Source organism: Clarias gariepinus, chromosome 1 (assembly GCF_024256425.1).
Source record: "Clarias gariepinus isolate MV-2021 ecotype Netherlands chromosome 1, CGAR_prim_01v2, whole genome shotgun sequence".
Lineage (NCBI taxonomy): Eukaryota > Metazoa > Chordata > Actinopteri > Siluriformes > Clariidae > Clarias > Clarias gariepinus.
In genome coordinates, this window is record NC_071100.1 from 6,181,304 (window position 1) to 6,198,616 (window position 17,313).

Below are 17,313 nucleotides of genomic sequence, written 5' to 3' on the forward strand. Positions count from 1 at the left end.
TTAGTTTTCATTGTTATGCTGACGATACACAGTTATATGTCTCAGCAAAACCTGATGAGAAAAAACAGCTTACTAAAATTGAGCAATGTGTGCAGGACATAAGAAATTGGATGCTAATTAACTTCCTTCTGCTAAATCCGGATAAGACAGAAGTTCTAGTCATAGGACCGCATACAGCTAGGAGTAAAATTTTAGATCACACCGTAACTTTAGATGGCCTTTCTGTTCCATCAAATGCAACAGTGAAAGACCTTGGTGTGATTATTGATTCCAGCCTTTCATTTGAAGCACATGTAGATAATATTACCAGGATAGCATTCTTTCACCTCAGAAATATTGCCAGAATAAGAAATTTATTGTCGCTAAACGACGCAGAAAAACTAGTTCATGCTTTTATCACCTCTAGGTTGGACTTTTGTAATGCCTTACTGTCTGGTTGTTCAGCTAGATGCATAAATAAGCTTCAGCTAGTCCAGAATGCAGCAGCAAGAGTCCTCACCAGAACCAGAAGATATGAGCACATCACCCCTATCTTATCTTCACTCCATTGGCTCCCTGTGAAATTTCGCATTGATTTTAAAATACTACTCTTGACGTATAAAGCATTAAATGGTCTCGCGCCGCAGTACCTGAGCGAACTGCTAGTGTCTTACGATCCGCCACGCCTACTTCGATCAAAGGATGCAGGCTGCTTGTCAGTACCGCGTATTATAAAAAATACCGCTGGGGGCAGAGCTTTTTCTTACAAAGCCCCAAAGTTATGGAATAGTCTTCCAAATAGTCTTCGGGACTCAGACACAGTCTCAGTGTTTAAGTCCAGGCTAAAAACCTATTTATTTAGCCAAGCATTTTTATAAATAGATTTGCCATAGGTAAAGGAGCTGTTCTGGGGGACTCATGGACGTAGAGTATTATGGTGAACTGGTATGTTTGGATGCTGTCTTCCTCACTCTCGTTGATCACTCAGGTTTGCTGACGGTGAGGTGATTGTTTGCTTTACATGTCAGGAAGCCCTCATGTTTGTGTTTCCTTCTGGCTCTCCCTTTTTTGTTATGCTGTCATAGTTAGTCCTGCCGGAGTCTCTGCTTGCACTCTACAGTTAATATACATTCACATTATACATTGTGTGACTGTGACCGTACCTAACTGCCATCTCTCCTCTTCTTCTCTTTCCCCCCCTCTTTCTTTTTCCTCTCTCCTCCTGTCCCCCCCTTTTACTCTTTCTCTCTCTCTCTGTCGAGCCACACATGTCGTTCCTGAGCTGCCAGTGATCCAGACTCCCTCTGCCCTCCGGACCTGTCTGACCCATCCTGGTGCCCCGCTTCTGGCTGAAGATCTCGTCACATGGATGCCCCGTGTGTCTCTCTGGGATGCGTCTGGTGTCTGGGAATGATTCTCTCTACCTAGAAAATGGTTCTGGCCTTGACTGGTGTTGGCAACTGTTTCTCTGGGGACTTGACAGTTCGATAGTTCATGACTGGAACTTCTTACAAGTCTACCTGGGTCTTCAATAACTACCTGGACTCCATATTAACATCAATTAACATCAGCTATTATAGCTGAACTGCCTCCCACCCTACACACTGTATAAATGCAGATCATTTACTGCTTTCTGTTTCACCCAAATGAGGATGGGTTCCCTGTTGAGTCTGGTTCCTCTCAAGGTTTCTTCCTATTACCATCTCAGGGAGTTTTTCCTTGCCACTGTCGCCCTCGGCTTGCTCACCAGTGACAAACTGACCATTTTGATTCATACAAATTCACATTTCATACAAACTTAAATAATTCTTTTGACTATGTAAAGCTGCTTTGCAGCAATGAAAATTGCTAAAAGCGCTATACAAATAAAATTGAATTGAATTGAATTGAATCTTAGCTAAACACGCTCCTAGCCAAACACACACCTAACTACTTACCTGCTCTAGCTAAACACAAGAACACAGGAGGACAGGACTGAATCAGCTCCACTAACACAGACACACCCAAGATACACAGAAACATTGCCAATAAGAGAGCCCAAGTCAACACAACTAAAATCAAAGTACAAACTAAACAAATAACAAAACAAAATGCCCACACAAATGACAGTGGTGTTACCAAAAATGCTCGACCCAGTCTAAACAGCTATTTATAGATTGATTGATGGCTACCTCGGTTCAGGTGTGCATTGCCTCACCTGACCGAGGTGCCTGCTGGGAAACTGAGTCGGCCAACAAAAACTACAAAATAAAAACAGTGACCTCTAGTGGAGGACCCTTACAGATTGTCAAATTTCTACATTTATTTTTTGTTTGTTTATTTGTATTGTATTTAGAATTTTGTGATCATCTATTGTACATTATCTAGTCCTGTTTATACTGTAGTGAAACAATCACAGAAACAGCACAGATAAAAATTAATTGACTTTAAAACACGTAAGTCATTATTATATACACAGCTGCACAGGACAGTTAGATTAGATTGATGCACAACTCACAGCGTGTATCATCTGTGAGAGAAATCTTAATACTTACATCTTTTTTATTGAGATTATCAAGCAGCATGTCACAACCAGTGGGAGCATGAACCACAGTGTATCAGTGACAAAACCTGGAACATTACTTTACTGTTTAAGGGAAACTGTCTCAAAGTCATTGCCATGTAAAATATATACAAACAGCATCAGCAAACAGGAGACACAATCATAAGTCAAAGGTCACAGACAGGGACAGACAGACACTTTCCACTTTACATCAAAACCTTGGATTGCAAGTACCCTGCTCGGAGTGTTTTGCAAGACGAGCAAACATTTTAAATACATTTTAACTCTGTAAACTAATGAGGTGTTCAAATACGAGCAGTATTGTGGATAATCGTCTCTCATGCTCGGTCTCAACGCATGTGCGTCACTCATATAGTCAACATCCGTGTATGCTTATACTGTTTACTATAACACTGTGACCATGTGTGTGTGTGCATAAAGCATTTTTATTTTGTGTTTTAATGTGTGCGTGCGTGCGCGACGCCAGCTTGTGTGAGTGAGAGTCTTTGTCGGCAAACTGGTGTGTGTCTGTGCTCATGTGTCTTTGTGTGTCCATGTGTCTGTGTGACAAATATAAATCATTAATCTCTGTCGGCCAACTAGTATGTGTGTGTGTGTGTGTGTGTGTGAGTGTGTGTGTGTGTGTGTGTGTGTGCAGGGGTGGACTCGGACCAAAAAGTGGCCCTGGACTTCCTGGTCCACAGCAGCCCACATCATAATACATTGGATCATTAATGTAGAGATTTTTAGAATTAATTTTTACCACCAGTTACTAGTATAAAATATAACACAATACAGAAATCAATGCTATTTAAACATATTATTTAAAGTATGACTGAACATACAGTATATTGGGTCATATTAGTAAAACAAATAAACAAAGTAAAGGACATCAAAACAGACAACATATAAAACTATAAAGATAATGTAGCGTTTTTCACTGCCACAAAGGGACTAGGAGAGACGAGTGAGCTTCCTTGCTGCCCAATGCAAATGGCTGGGAGTATTTTATTCATCACAGCACAAACCACACAGTCACTAAACACAGATCAACAAGACACACTTCTAACTCACACACACGCCCTGGCGGAAGCCACTAACCCAAACACCTTTCCTCGACAGGGTGAACACCTAACAACCCCTCCCGCAAAGCATGATGGTTACTAGTCCAAAACCCCGCCCACGCCACAATAATATTTTGAAAAGAATGGCAATAAAACTGAACAGGTAAGCTGAAATAAAATCAGTAGCAAAATTAGCTTACACTAGTAAACTAGTTACTTATTTTAATTATTATGGTAGTTAATATTAATTTTCAACGATGTTAAGAAATGTTATTTTGCATTAATATTGACTACCATAATAATTACTAGCACGAGTTAATGCTGCTACTGATTTTATTCCAGTTTACCTGTTCAGTTTGATTGTGATTCTTTTCACTCGGCTCTGGTAGATCAGGGGAGAGGTGTTGGTCATCATCAGCAGGCACTGGTTCATCATCACTGACCTGCTGCACTTACAGTTTACACTGATGAGTGGTGTATCTTACACTGATGAGTGGTGTATCTGTATCTTACACTGATGAGTGGTGTATCTCACACACTGATGAGTGGTGTATCTCACACTGATGAGTGGTGTATCTTATACACTGATGAGTGGTGTATCCTATACACTGATGAGTGGTATATCTGTATCTTATACACTGGTGAGTGGTGTATCTGTATCTTACACTGATGAGTGGTGTATCTTATACACTGATGAGTGGTGTATCTGTATCTTATACACTGATGAGTGGTGTATCTGTATCTCACACTGATGAGTGGTGTGTATCTTATACACTGATGAGTGGTGTATCTGTATCTTATACACTGATGAGTGGTGTATCTGTATCTCACACTGATGAGTGGTGTATCTTATACACTGATGAGTGGTGTATCTGTATCTCACACTGATGAGTGGTGTGTATCTTATACACTGATGAGTGGTGTATCTTACACTGATGAGTGGTGTGTATCTTATACACTGATGAGTGGTGTATCTTACACTGATGAGTGGTGTATCTTATACACTGATGAGTGGTGTATCTTACACACTGATGGGTGGTGTATCTTATACACTGATGAGTGGTGTATCTTATACACTGATGAGTGGTGTATCTGTATCTCACACTGATGAGTGGTGTATCTTATACACTGATGAGTGGTGTGTATCTTATACACTGATGAGTGGTGTGTATCTTATACACTGATGAGTGGTGTATCTCATACACTGATGAGTGGTGTATCTGTATCTTACACTGATGAGTGGTGTATCTGTATCTTATACACTGATGAGTGGTGTATCTTATACACTGATGAGTGGTGTATCTGTATCTCACACTGATGAGTGGTGTATCTTATACACTGATGAGTGGTGTGTATCTTATACACTGATGAGTGGTGTATCTCATACACTGATGAGTGGTGTATCTTATACACTGATGAGTGGTGTATCTGTATCTTACACACTGATGAGTGGTGTATCTTATACACTGATGAGTGGTGTATCTGTATCTTATACACTGATGAGTGGTGTATCTGTATCTTACACTGATAAGTGGTGTATCTGTATCTTATACACTGATGAGTGGTGTATCTTATACACTGATGAGTGGTGTATCCTATACACTGATGAGTGGTGTATCTCACACACTGATGAGTGGTATATCTGTATCTTATACACTGGTGAGTGGTGTATCTGTATCTTACACTGATGAGTGGTGTATCTTATACACTGATGAGTGGTGTATCTGTATCTTATACACTGATGAGTGGTGTATCTGTATCTCACACTGATGAGTGGTGTATCTTATACACTGATGAGTGGTGTATCTGTATCTCACACTGATGAGTGGTGTGTATCTTATACACTGATGAGTGGTGTATCTTACACTGATGAGTGGTGTGTATCTTATACACTGATGAGTGGTGTATCTTACACTGATGAGTGGTGTATCTTATACACTGATGAGTGGTGTATCTTACACACTGATGGGTGGTGTATCTTATACACTGATGAGTGGTGTATCTTATACACTGATGAGTGGTGTATCTGTATCTCACACTGATGAGTGGTGTATCTTATACACTGATGAGTGGTGTGTATCTTATACACTGATGAGTGGTGTATCTGTATCTTACACTGATGAGTGGTGTATCTGTATCTTATACACTGATGAGTGGTGTATCTTATACACTGATGAGTGGTGTATCTTATACACTGATGAGTGGTGTGTATCTTATACACTGATGAGTGGTGTATCTCATACACTGATGAGTGGTGTATCTTATACACTGATGAGTGGTGTATCTGTATCTTACACACTGATGAGTGGTGTATCTTATACACTGATGAGTGGTGTATCTGTATCTTATACACTGATGAGTGGTGTATCTGTATCTTACACTGATAAGTGGTGTATCTGTATCTTATACACTGATGAGTGGTGTATCTGTATCTCACACTGATGAGTGGTGTATCTTATACACTGATGAGTGGTGTATCTTACACTGATGAGTGGTGTATCTGTATCTTATACACTGATGAGTGGTGTATCTTATACACTGATGAGTGGTGTATCTTACACTGATGAGTGGTGTATCTGTATCTTATACACTGATGAGTGGTGTATCTTATACACTGATGAGTGGTGTATCTTACACTGATGAGTGGTGTATCTGTATCTTATACACTGATGAGTGGTGTATCTTATACACTGATGAGTGGTGTATCTGTATCTTATACACTGATGAGTGGTGTATCTGTATCTTATACACTGATGAGTGGTGTATCTTATACACTGATGAGTGGTGTATCTTACACTGATGAGTGGTGTATCTGTATCTTATACACTGATGAGTGGTGTATCTTATACACTGATGAGTGGTGTATCTGTATCTTACACTGATGAGTGGTGTATCTGTATCTTATACACTGATGAGTGGTGTATCTTATACACTGATGAGTGGTGTATCTGTATCTCACACTGATGAGTGGTGTATCTGTATCTTATACACTGATGAGTGGTGTATCTCATACACTGATGAGTGGTGTATCTTACACACTAATGAGTGGTGTATCTTATACACTGATGAGTGGTGTGTATCTTATACACTGATGAGTGGCGTATCTTATACAATGATGAGTGGCGTATCTTATACACTGATGAGTGGCGTATCTTATACACTGATGAGTGGCGTATCTTATACACTGATGAGTGGCGTATCTTATACACTGATGAGTGGCATATCTTATACACTGATGAGTGGTGTATCTTATACAGTACACTGATGAGTGGCATATCTTATACACTGATGAGTGGTGTATCTTATACACTGATGATATCTCACAAACAAAAAGCCAATTTGTCCTTTCCTTATAAAGTGTTTAGGTGAAATTCCACCCATACACGTTTGACAAATATACAAAAAAAAATAATAATAATACTTTTCCATGGCACTGCACATGTAGTCAGATTGATCCGCTGGGATGAAACTGTGCCAGGTGGAGTTACAGCACTTTCAAAATCATACTAACTTTACACTGATCTGAATAACTTTAAATGATGAATAGCTTTTTAACATCCTTGTGACTTACAGTAATAAGAGACAGTGCACAGAATATGTTCTAACAGCCTGTAAATGATACATTTTGGCAGTATGAAATCAGCCAAAATTATTTTTTTAATTGTTTGAAATAAATACATTTTAAAAAAATCACAATACTGCCAAAATGTCTCATTTTGCTGTGAAACTGTCTTTAAGTCTCCTGGGTCTCTGTGAGACTGGCGCTACTGGACACTAAAAATATCATCAATAAACATAAACGTATACGTTTATATGTTTTCTTATTGTTCTTTCCTTTGTTTCTTTGTTTTACAAATATGACCCAATATATGTTCAGTGATACTTTGTTTGTATTGTGTTATATTTTTATACTAATAAGTAGTTTTAAAACTTAATCTCCACTTTAATGAGCCAGTGTATTATGATGTGGGACGTGGTGGCTGCTGGATCCAGCCTCACTGTCCCTGGTGAACTGCCGCCATCTAGTGACCAAAATGTGTAACTGTATAATCAGTATATATACTCTAGAACGGGGGGCGTGGCCTAATGATGTGACTCAGAGAAACGAAAGTGAAGAGTGAAGCCGATTCATCATCAGGATTCATCACAATCTCCAGTTTAAAGCTTCTCAGTCTTTCTTCAAGGAACTAAAAGCACAGCAGCTAAACTGTAAGTGAGCAGGAAAAGTCAAACACTTACGAAATGATTTTAAAGTAAACAATAAAGTACTGCTGTAAGTGAAGCGTGCGCGAGCGGGCAGTAGATTGGTGCAGCTGCTCTCCGGGTTTTAGTCTGTTTTTTTGTTTACTGTCACGTGACTGTTAAGTAGCGCGTGTGTAGTCCGGATCTTGAACTGTTGCCTGTCGGACTGCCCCCCCCCCCCCTCTATTATTTACCCAGAGAATTCTCTCATGTTATTATTATGGAACTCCAAGGTGTTCAAAATTAATTAAATAAATAATTAAATAAATAAACAGGACATGATGAAATAAATAACTCTATGAATAAATAAGACACAGATATGTAATGTGAGAATGATGTTGTAAATTAATGGAACACATTTTGGAAAAAAAGCTTATTATTGTGAAATATATTGCTCTCTGCTATATAAATGTACTTATTATTATGAAATAATATTTCATGGTCATTATTTTTCCCAATAACAGAGATTATTGCGGAGGCATTTTATTTATTTAATTCCATCTTTTTTATTTCAAAATGTCATTTATTTCAAAGTCAGTCTTTATGTCAAAACCCCGTTTTCCCTGATAGCCTATTTATTCCATAATGCGACTTTTCAGCATAATGACTTTGAAGAGCAATTATCATCCCAAGCATTTCAGAAACATCATCTAAACCAGTGGTTCTCAAACTTTCAAACCAGCGATCCCTAATTGAAGATCGACAAGATCTCGCGACCCCCCCCCCCCTAACAAAACAAGCAATAAACATAATAAACTGTTCACAGTAATTTGACTACATTTACTATACATCAAAATAATTTTGGTTCACCTTTCAATGGGAAGGGTGTACTTGTTTTTGGCAGCACAAAAGCTTCATTCGGGGCCTGATGGTGGATACAGATACCCGCAGATCATCGTCGACATCAAGACGTGATCTGTATTTATTTTTTATATATGTAACAGCGGAAAAAGACTGCTCACACAAATATGTAGATCCAAATTGAAGCAGTACATCCATTGCTGCACGGGTCAACCTCCGTGTATTCGTCTGCTACCGCAACTTAGTGAATACTGATACTGCACTTTATGAATTCTTCCTGATATTTTCTACGTTTTCTACTTTGGTCTTGCTCAACTGCTTGGTCGATGTACATGGTTCTGATGACTCAGGCAAACTGTCCACAATTTCCTCAACATTTTTAGATTTGCGAAAAACAAATTTATCCATCTCAGCAGTTGTGTTTTTTACGTGCAGTTGTGCGGTGTAGCAAAACTAGTGAGCCAGTTGCTGCACAGAGACGTCATATCTTTTAAACACTCAATTTAAACACTCACACTAAATCAGTAATATCTTTACAAATCAGAAAATATATATTTATATAATTTACTTGTAATACTGAAAAGTGTGTATTATAATCACAAAAAAGACAAAATTTTTTAATCCCTTTCACAACCCCTTGAAATTATTCTGCGACCCCCAGTTTGGAAACCACTGATCTAAACGACTCAGAACAGTGTCTACTGGTAAATTATCCCTCTCTATCTGATCTGGTAAAGAAGTTCACACCAGTCTGCCATATTCTGTGACTTTTGACCTAGGACGTTGTTGCTAGCTGTAGCGGCGGTCCGCGGAGCAGGTATCCAGGAAAATTAATCGATGTTAAAGGATCAGTCAATGGGCACGCAGGTCCAACCCACTGGCACTGATTGACAGACCGACTCATTCTGCTGAAAATGTATGAAATAAATAGGCCATTGGGAAAAACTGGATTTTAAAATAAAGACTGACTTTAAAAAAAGAACATTTTGGAATAAAAACAGCTGAACTTAAATAAAATGCCTCTGCAATAATATTTCACAATAGTAAGCTTTTTTCCCATTATTTTACAATATAATTCTAACAATACATATATGTGTTTTATTTATTCATAGTGTAATTCATTTCATCATGTACTACTTATTTATTTAATTTTGAACACTTTGGAGTTCCATAATAATAACTGCCGTGTACATTCCTCTGTATGCGAACGCCGCCGCAGAGTGTGACGTCATCCACTCGGTCACCGCCAAACTCCAGACCCGCACCAGATGCCTTTCTTCTGATCTCCAGTAATTTCAACCATGCATCCTTGACGAAGACTCTCCCCTTAAAAGTGCTGCAGCCCTGTTCCCTCTGTGGAAGTCAGATCACAACCTAGTTCATCTCCAGCCAATATACAAACCCTCGGTTCTGTGTGGACACCTGTATACCTATGAGAAAGATTTGATGTTTCCCCAACAATAAACACTAGTTCACCAAGGACATAAAGCTTCCTTAAATGAGAAAAAAAGGGCTTTTAGGTCTGGTGATAAGGAAGCGGCAAAGAAGGCTCAAAGAATGTCGCCTGTCAAAATCAGTAGGGGAAAAAGTTTTACAGCAAAAACTGGAACAAAGGCTAAAGAAGAACAACATGAGAGAGATGTGGAGAGGCATGAGGAGCATTACTGACTACAGGACGAGTGGCCCAGATGTGCAACATGCTAACGATCTCATCACCTTCTTTAACAGATTTGATGTCCCTCTGTCTCACACCACCTCCAACTTCAGCTTTAATATAGGTTCCCCTGCTCCCCATCCACGCCCACACAGAATCTCAGCCCACACTCTCAGATGACCAAGTAAAACGTGGTCTGAGCAGGCTCCGCTCTACAAAAGCTGCATGTTTGGACAAAATCACCCCAAGAGTCCTGAAATCCTGTGCTCCTCAACTATGTGGAGCCCTACGGCACCTCTTTAGCTTGAGTCTGTCTCTACAGAAAGTGCCTGCCCTGTGGAAAACATTCTGCATTGATCCTGTCCCCAAGATACCACAACCATCTGCCCAGAACGTCTACTGGCCCGTCACTCTAACATCACATATTATGAAGGTGTTTGAGAGACTTATCCTGAAAACACTTCATCCCAAGGTGAAATCCTCTTTTGACCCTCTTCAGTTTGCCTAGCAGCCATTCCTGGGAGTAGATGACGTTATACACCTGCTCCACTGAATCTACTCCTACCTTGACAAACTTGGGACCAGTGTTAGGATTATGTTCTTTGGCTTCTCATCATGCAAATTCACACTCCCTTCATCTCCTGGATTATGGACTATCTGACCTGCCGTCCCCAGTATGTCCGATTTGGACACAGTGATCTGCAGCAGTGGTGCTCCTCAGGGGAGTGTTCTGTGTCCATTTCTATTTACCCTGTTTTAAACCATTATATCTTTATAAGGAAAGGAGGATGATGGAGGATGATGAGAATATTATTATTAATATTATTGTTATTATTATTATTAATATTATTATTTATGTTGGTGTTTTTATTCCTGATTATGTTCCTGTTGGTCTCAGTCTGTACTTATGCCATACCTGTGCTTCACACTAGTGGAGATTTTTTTTCCTCAGCCCATGAATACATGGACATTTTAATAAAGCCCATATACCTTTTTATACCATGCTATTTTTTTTATTTAATAATGATAGCTGAACATAGCAAACATGAAAACTTGGACTTGTTTTACATCCACAGGACCCTGCAGTCATTAAGTCATACTAGAGTACTCTAGAGGGTAATGTGAGGTTATCTGTCTGACAGCTGAAGCTTGGTCGAAAGTCAGTCATGCAACAGGACTATGATCCAAATCACACAAGTAAATCTACATCAGTATGGCCCAAAATAAAAGAATTAAGGATTTAGAATCCCCTAAACAAACTACAGTGAAGTAGTGACTGTTGTGTTAGAATTAACATTAGATGATCAGAAGGCATTTAATACTGTAGTTGTTTATGTGTATAAATCAGTACTTGGTTAGAATTTGACAAAAACAATCAATAGCATAAGACAAGGAGATATTTAATATGTATATTTTAGAAAATAGAAAATGTTTAAAATTCTAGACAGACAGCAACATAGTCCAGCCCACATCTATTCTACAATAGACGGAATCTGGACCAGATCCAGATATATTGAAATATTAAAGTCTTTTGTTTATGATAAAAACAGAGAAATGACTCAGTAAGTGTTTTAGTGAACATTTAAAAAGGCTTATTGTATTAATGTGGACATACAAGATGTGTAATGTTTATCTGTAGTCTCTTTGGAGAATGGCTGCCATCTAGTGGCCAAAATGTGTAACTGAGTAATAAATAAATATTCTAGAATGCGGGGGGCGTGACCTAATGATGTCACTCTGGTGAAACGAAAGTGAAGTGTGAATCCGTTATCTCATCAGGATTCATCAGGTTTCAGCAGGACACAATCTCCAGTTTGAAGCTTCTCAGTCTTTCTTCAAGGAACTAAAATCACAGAAGCTAAACTGTAAGTGGGCAGGAAAAGTCATATGTGTGTGTGTGTGTGTGTGTGTGTGTTACAGTGAGATATTCCCTATAATACATTTATCATTAATCATTTTAACCAAAAGAAACTTTAAATAATTAAAATTAGTTAATTTAACTGCTTTTGATTTAAACACACAAATTAAACTAAAGACTAAATTCTTTGTCATTTATTACAATCTGTAATCATTGATACATTTCTGTAGTATGAAGGGAAATGAACACTTTAACACATGCTTGTATAGGAAAGAAAGAATCAACTAGTAACTATACTTTTATAATCACATACACCATCCTTGATTATATTCCCAAAAAACACTGATTATTTTATTCCTGTTTGTAATCAATATTATATATATGCAGTGTCAGTGTGTGTTGTAAGGATTACACTGTGGAACGTTTTCTAAAATCCACTCTCATCATGTCTCCTGTGTCAGTCATGGCTTCCTCCAGCAGTGTCCTGTGTGAAGATCAGCTCCAGTGCTCCATCTGTCTGGATGTGTTCACTGATCCAGTCTCTACTCCATGTGGACACAACTACTGTATGATCTGTCTCAAAGAGTTCTGGGACAGCAGTTCACACTGTCAGTGTCCAGTGTGTAAAACGACTTTTGCTAAAAGACCTGAACTACGTGTGAATACGTTCATCTCTGGACTGGCTGCTCCATTTAGAAAGTCAGTTCAGGTGAAACCCAGCAGTGCTGCAGAAAAACCCACCCAATCTCTGGTGCTCTGTGAGGCCTGCTGTGAAAAGAAATGTGCAGCTGTGAAGTCCTGCCTGACCTGTATGACCTCTTACTGCAAGACTCACCTGGAACCTCATGAGAGAGTGTCTTCATTAATGAAGCACAAACTGATAGAGCCTGTGGAGAACATGAAGGACTACATCTGTCAGAAACATGAGAGACCCCTGGAGCTGTTCTGTAGAGACGACCAGACGTGTGTGTGTCAGTTCTGTACTGAAACAGACCACAAAACTCACAACACTGTTCCTATAGAGGAGGAGAGTGCAGAGAAGAAGGTGAGTGACTGAGAGTAAAACTATGAAAATTGTTTACATTAACAGTGTCCAAGGTTTATACAGGATCTATATTTTTCTCAGACTGAGATGGAAAAGACACGAGCAGAAGTTCAGCAGATGATTCAGGAGCGTCTAAAGAAGATTGAGGAAATCAAACACTCTGTAGAACTCAATAATGTGAGTCTCTCCTTAATGTCTTGATACAATCATATGAAATTAAATATTTTAGCTAAATTTGTCTCCTGTTAGAAAAACACAGAGAAGGAGAAAGCAGATGTTGTGGAGATCTTCAGTGCTCTGATGAGCTGCATTGAGAGAAGCCAGGCTGAGCTGCTTAAGGTGATGGAGGAGAAGCATAAAGCAGCAGAGAGGCAGGCTGAAGAGTTCATTAAAGATCTGGAGCAGGAAATCACTGAGCTAAAGAGGAGAAACACTGAGCTGGAGCAGCTCTCACACACTGAGGATCACCTCCACCTCCTACAGGTCAGAGTCCCTCTGTTTCTCAATAGCAATGCAGCACATGACAGGACAGCAGTCCCCATGCTGAGGGATTTCTCCTCTCTCCTGCTGTACTGTAGATTTACCCGTCACTGTGCAGCCCTCCACACACCCAGGACTGGACTGATGTCACTATTAACACTCGTCTGAGTGTGGAGACTGTGAGGAGAGCTCTGTCTCAGATCCAGGAGACTCTCAGTGAGGAAATGGAGAAGCTTGATGAGACTGGTCAGTACTTACTGATCTAAATTCTAAATTTCATAGAGATTCTGATAACAAAAGTACCATAACTTTTTTTTTACTGCTTGTGTGTTTAGGTTTTATTTTTACAGAATTTTTTTTGTGATTTATAATAATTAAATATTTGATTTTACCTCATAAAAGTAAGATATTTAAAATATTGTCTTATTTTCCAAACAGAACTGAAGAGAATTAAACAATATGCAGGTTTGTGAGCTCTTATTGATCACATGACTAAATATATATTTCTTCACTGTTACACACTGTACAATGATAAACCTGATGTACGCTGTGTTTCTGTCTCTCAGTGGATGTGACTCTGGATCCTGATACAGCTCATCCTCAACTCATCCTGTCTAATGATGGGAAACAAGTTACACATGGAGTCAAGAGACAGAATCTCCCTGATAATCCAGAGAGGTTTGATAAATATATCATTGTGTTGGGAAAGGAGGGATTCTCCTCAGGGAGATTTTACTATGAGGTGCAGGTCAGAGGGAAGACTGAGTGGGAGTTAGGAGTGGCCAGAGAGTCCATTAACAGGAAAGGGGAGATTACACTCAGTCCTGAAGATGGAGTCTGGTGTGTGTGGCTGAGGAATAAGACTGAATATGAGGCTCAGGACTCTCCTCCTGTCTCCCTCTCCTTGAAACAGGCTCCTCAGAAGGTGGGGGTGTTTGTGGATTATGAGGAGGGTCTGGTCTCCTTCTATGATGTTGATGCAAAGTCTCATATCTACTCTTTCACTGGTCAGACTTTCACTGAGAAACTTTATCCATACTTCAACCCCTGTCTTAATGATGAAGGTGAAAATTCCTCACCACTGATTATCTGTCCTGTTAGTCAAATATAATATTAATTTTATTGTTTGTTTATTTGTATTGTATTTAGAATTTTGTGATCATCTGTTGTACATTATCTAGTCCTGTTTATACTGTAGTGAAACAATCACAGAAACAGCAACATTAGTTACATTTTAACTCTGTAAACTAATGAGGTGTTCAAATACGAGCAGTATTGTGGATAATCGTCTCTCATGCTCGGTCTCAACGCGTGTGCGTCCCTCATATAGTCAACATCTGTGTACGCTTATTCTGTTTACTATAACACTGTGACCATGTGTGTGTGTGTGTGTGTGTGTGTGTGTGTGTGTGTGTACTGTACACACTGTAAACCCTGCTAAGATGATTGTACTTAAACAATTTGAGGCAACTGCTTTAAAAAATTGACAGTAAAAAAAATACATTTGGTTAATTAGAGTCAACTTAAATGTAAAACAGTCAAAATGCAACATTTAAACTTATACACACTTGATTTATTTTTGGCTATGTAGAGTCAACTAAAATGCAAAATACTCAGAACTTAATATTTTAATTCAAATACACTTAATACCATATTTGTACTAAAATAATTGGGATAGGAAAATTCCAGATCAGTTTGCATTTTCTTTTGTCAATGAACACACAATGCAGCTTTTATTTTTATTTTATTAAAACACAGTGCAGGGTCACCGCCCTATAAAATTAGTAGCTCACTTTGATCCGAGTTTTACCAAGTTCCTGAATGAAGATAAAAGTGTTTATCATGGACTTTGGGTACTCCAAGTGGATTGCATAGGTAAAGTCCAACAAGAGACACATAGCTTGAGGCAGGTTGGTGAGTGAATCCATTACAAGGCTGCCCTCTAGGATGATCCTCACTCTTGTGGGGTTCAGTTGTGGTGATGTAGGGCTTGTGGCTCTGTTGTTCTCATAGCAGAGAATTCCCACTGGAATGTCCAAGGATTCTCCATCGTTAAGATTCTTCATTGTGTGAGAGACAAGACAATAAAGAAGAAATTCTGGTAAACTGCAATCTGTCAATATATGACTATATGCCCTTATGTCTTTTAGTTTGCTTTTTATAATTCACTGTAGTTTTTTTGTTGTAATGTTGTGTAAAACAAACCCTTTGAATTTTTCCATAATTTATGCAGTAATGTATTACCTCTTGATAACAGGAAAGGCACAATAAATTCACATTTTTATTTGTCACATACACAGTTATACACAGTACAATATGCAGTGAAATGCTTATCATTATCAGACAAATCAAGTTAAAATCAACATAAATTTAACAAAACTTCTTCATAAATGCTTATTGCAATTACCCACCTTCCCAAATAATTTAAAGCATACAGTAAAATGGCAATGTTAAGTAAAAATATTAAGTAACTAACAATAAGAATTAAAATAAAATTACACACAGAGCTGCTCTTAAAGATCATAAATACATCATCGCCAAAAATGACCTGAAGTCCCCTCAGGACAAAACAACTAATAATAACGATTTCCATCAAGCACACCAAAAAATTATTCTTTAAGATTTTTTATAACAGCTGAAAAATACAAAACAAGCCACATTTTTGCATAAAGGCAAAATTACTCATTACACAAATGAACCTTTTTAAACTTGTTTTACAATTATGTATTGTATGAAAGACACGTAAAAAAAAAAGACATTTTCAGAGGAAACATCCACAAGACTGGCTTTCTGTGAAAAGGGCTGGGGGGTGTTGGACTATCTGGCTAATTTTAAGGATTATTTTTAAAGTTAAATCAGTTGTTTAATTCTATAAATTACTTTAGCTTCATGGTTTTAAAAAAGTTCAATAAAATGTACATTTATTTAAACTACTGTTGCTAACAGTTTTTGTATTAAAACCAACCACAAGTTTACACATTCAGATGTGCACAGATTTTTAACTAGAAAAGTGTAAACTGTTTTTAATTTGGAGTAATTGAACATAGAAAACAACTCACCAAGTTCACCAAAAAAAAAAAAACTTCTTCTTTAATGCATTCAACTGTCATTTAAAATAGTCCAAACTTGTGAATAACAGAAAAGCAAATGTATTTTTTTTTAACTCCATGCTGCAGATAAGTTCCAGAAAACATATTTCATAAAGAGAAGGTATATTTCACAAAAGACCTGATTTACTCTGTGATATTAAGAATAAGGTGCAATTTCCTCAATATCCTCCAACAAAGAAGCCCAGACTAGTTTTGAATCTTGTGTAAAGATTGTTAATGTGTGTGAGAGTGTATGTCTTTGTCCCAGACACCTGCAGCTGAGGCCACACACACTTCAACATCAGCATAAAAGATCTAACAAAAGGTTAATATTCAAAATTCAAATATGACACCTACACAACGATACACACTATGATATGCAGTAAAATGCTTACACAACTGTTTGTGATCTTAAAATGGAAATAAGAGGCAAATGCCAACAGAAAGAAATGTAAAGTATAAAATCCTCACTATATTAATTTTGTTACAACAAAAAGTATAAAATAGAAATACAGTATATAAAAAAAGTATAAACTGTATAAGATATATGGAATGTGCA

At 38.1% G+C, this 17,313-nt stretch overlaps 1 protein-coding gene across 1 annotated transcript; it reads left to right on the forward strand.

Annotated features, from left to right (window-relative positions):
- Nucleotides 1-7,696: 7,696 nt before the first annotated feature.
- On the forward strand, nt 7,697-15,236 carry LOC128519440 (E3 ubiquitin-protein ligase TRIM39-like). The gene is made up of 7 exons (XM_053493171.1): nt 7,697-7,794; nt 12,602-13,185; nt 13,267-13,362; nt 13,435-13,668; nt 13,764-13,911; nt 14,104-14,130; nt 14,232-15,236. Exons 2-7 carry the CDS (start codon nt 12,604-12,606, stop codon nt 14,774-14,776), a joined length of 1,632 nt encoding a protein of 543 aa, XP_053349146.1. The 5' UTR covers nt 7,697-7,794; nt 12,602-12,603; the 3' UTR covers nt 14,777-15,236.
- Nucleotides 15,237-17,313: the final 2,077 nt, after the last annotated feature.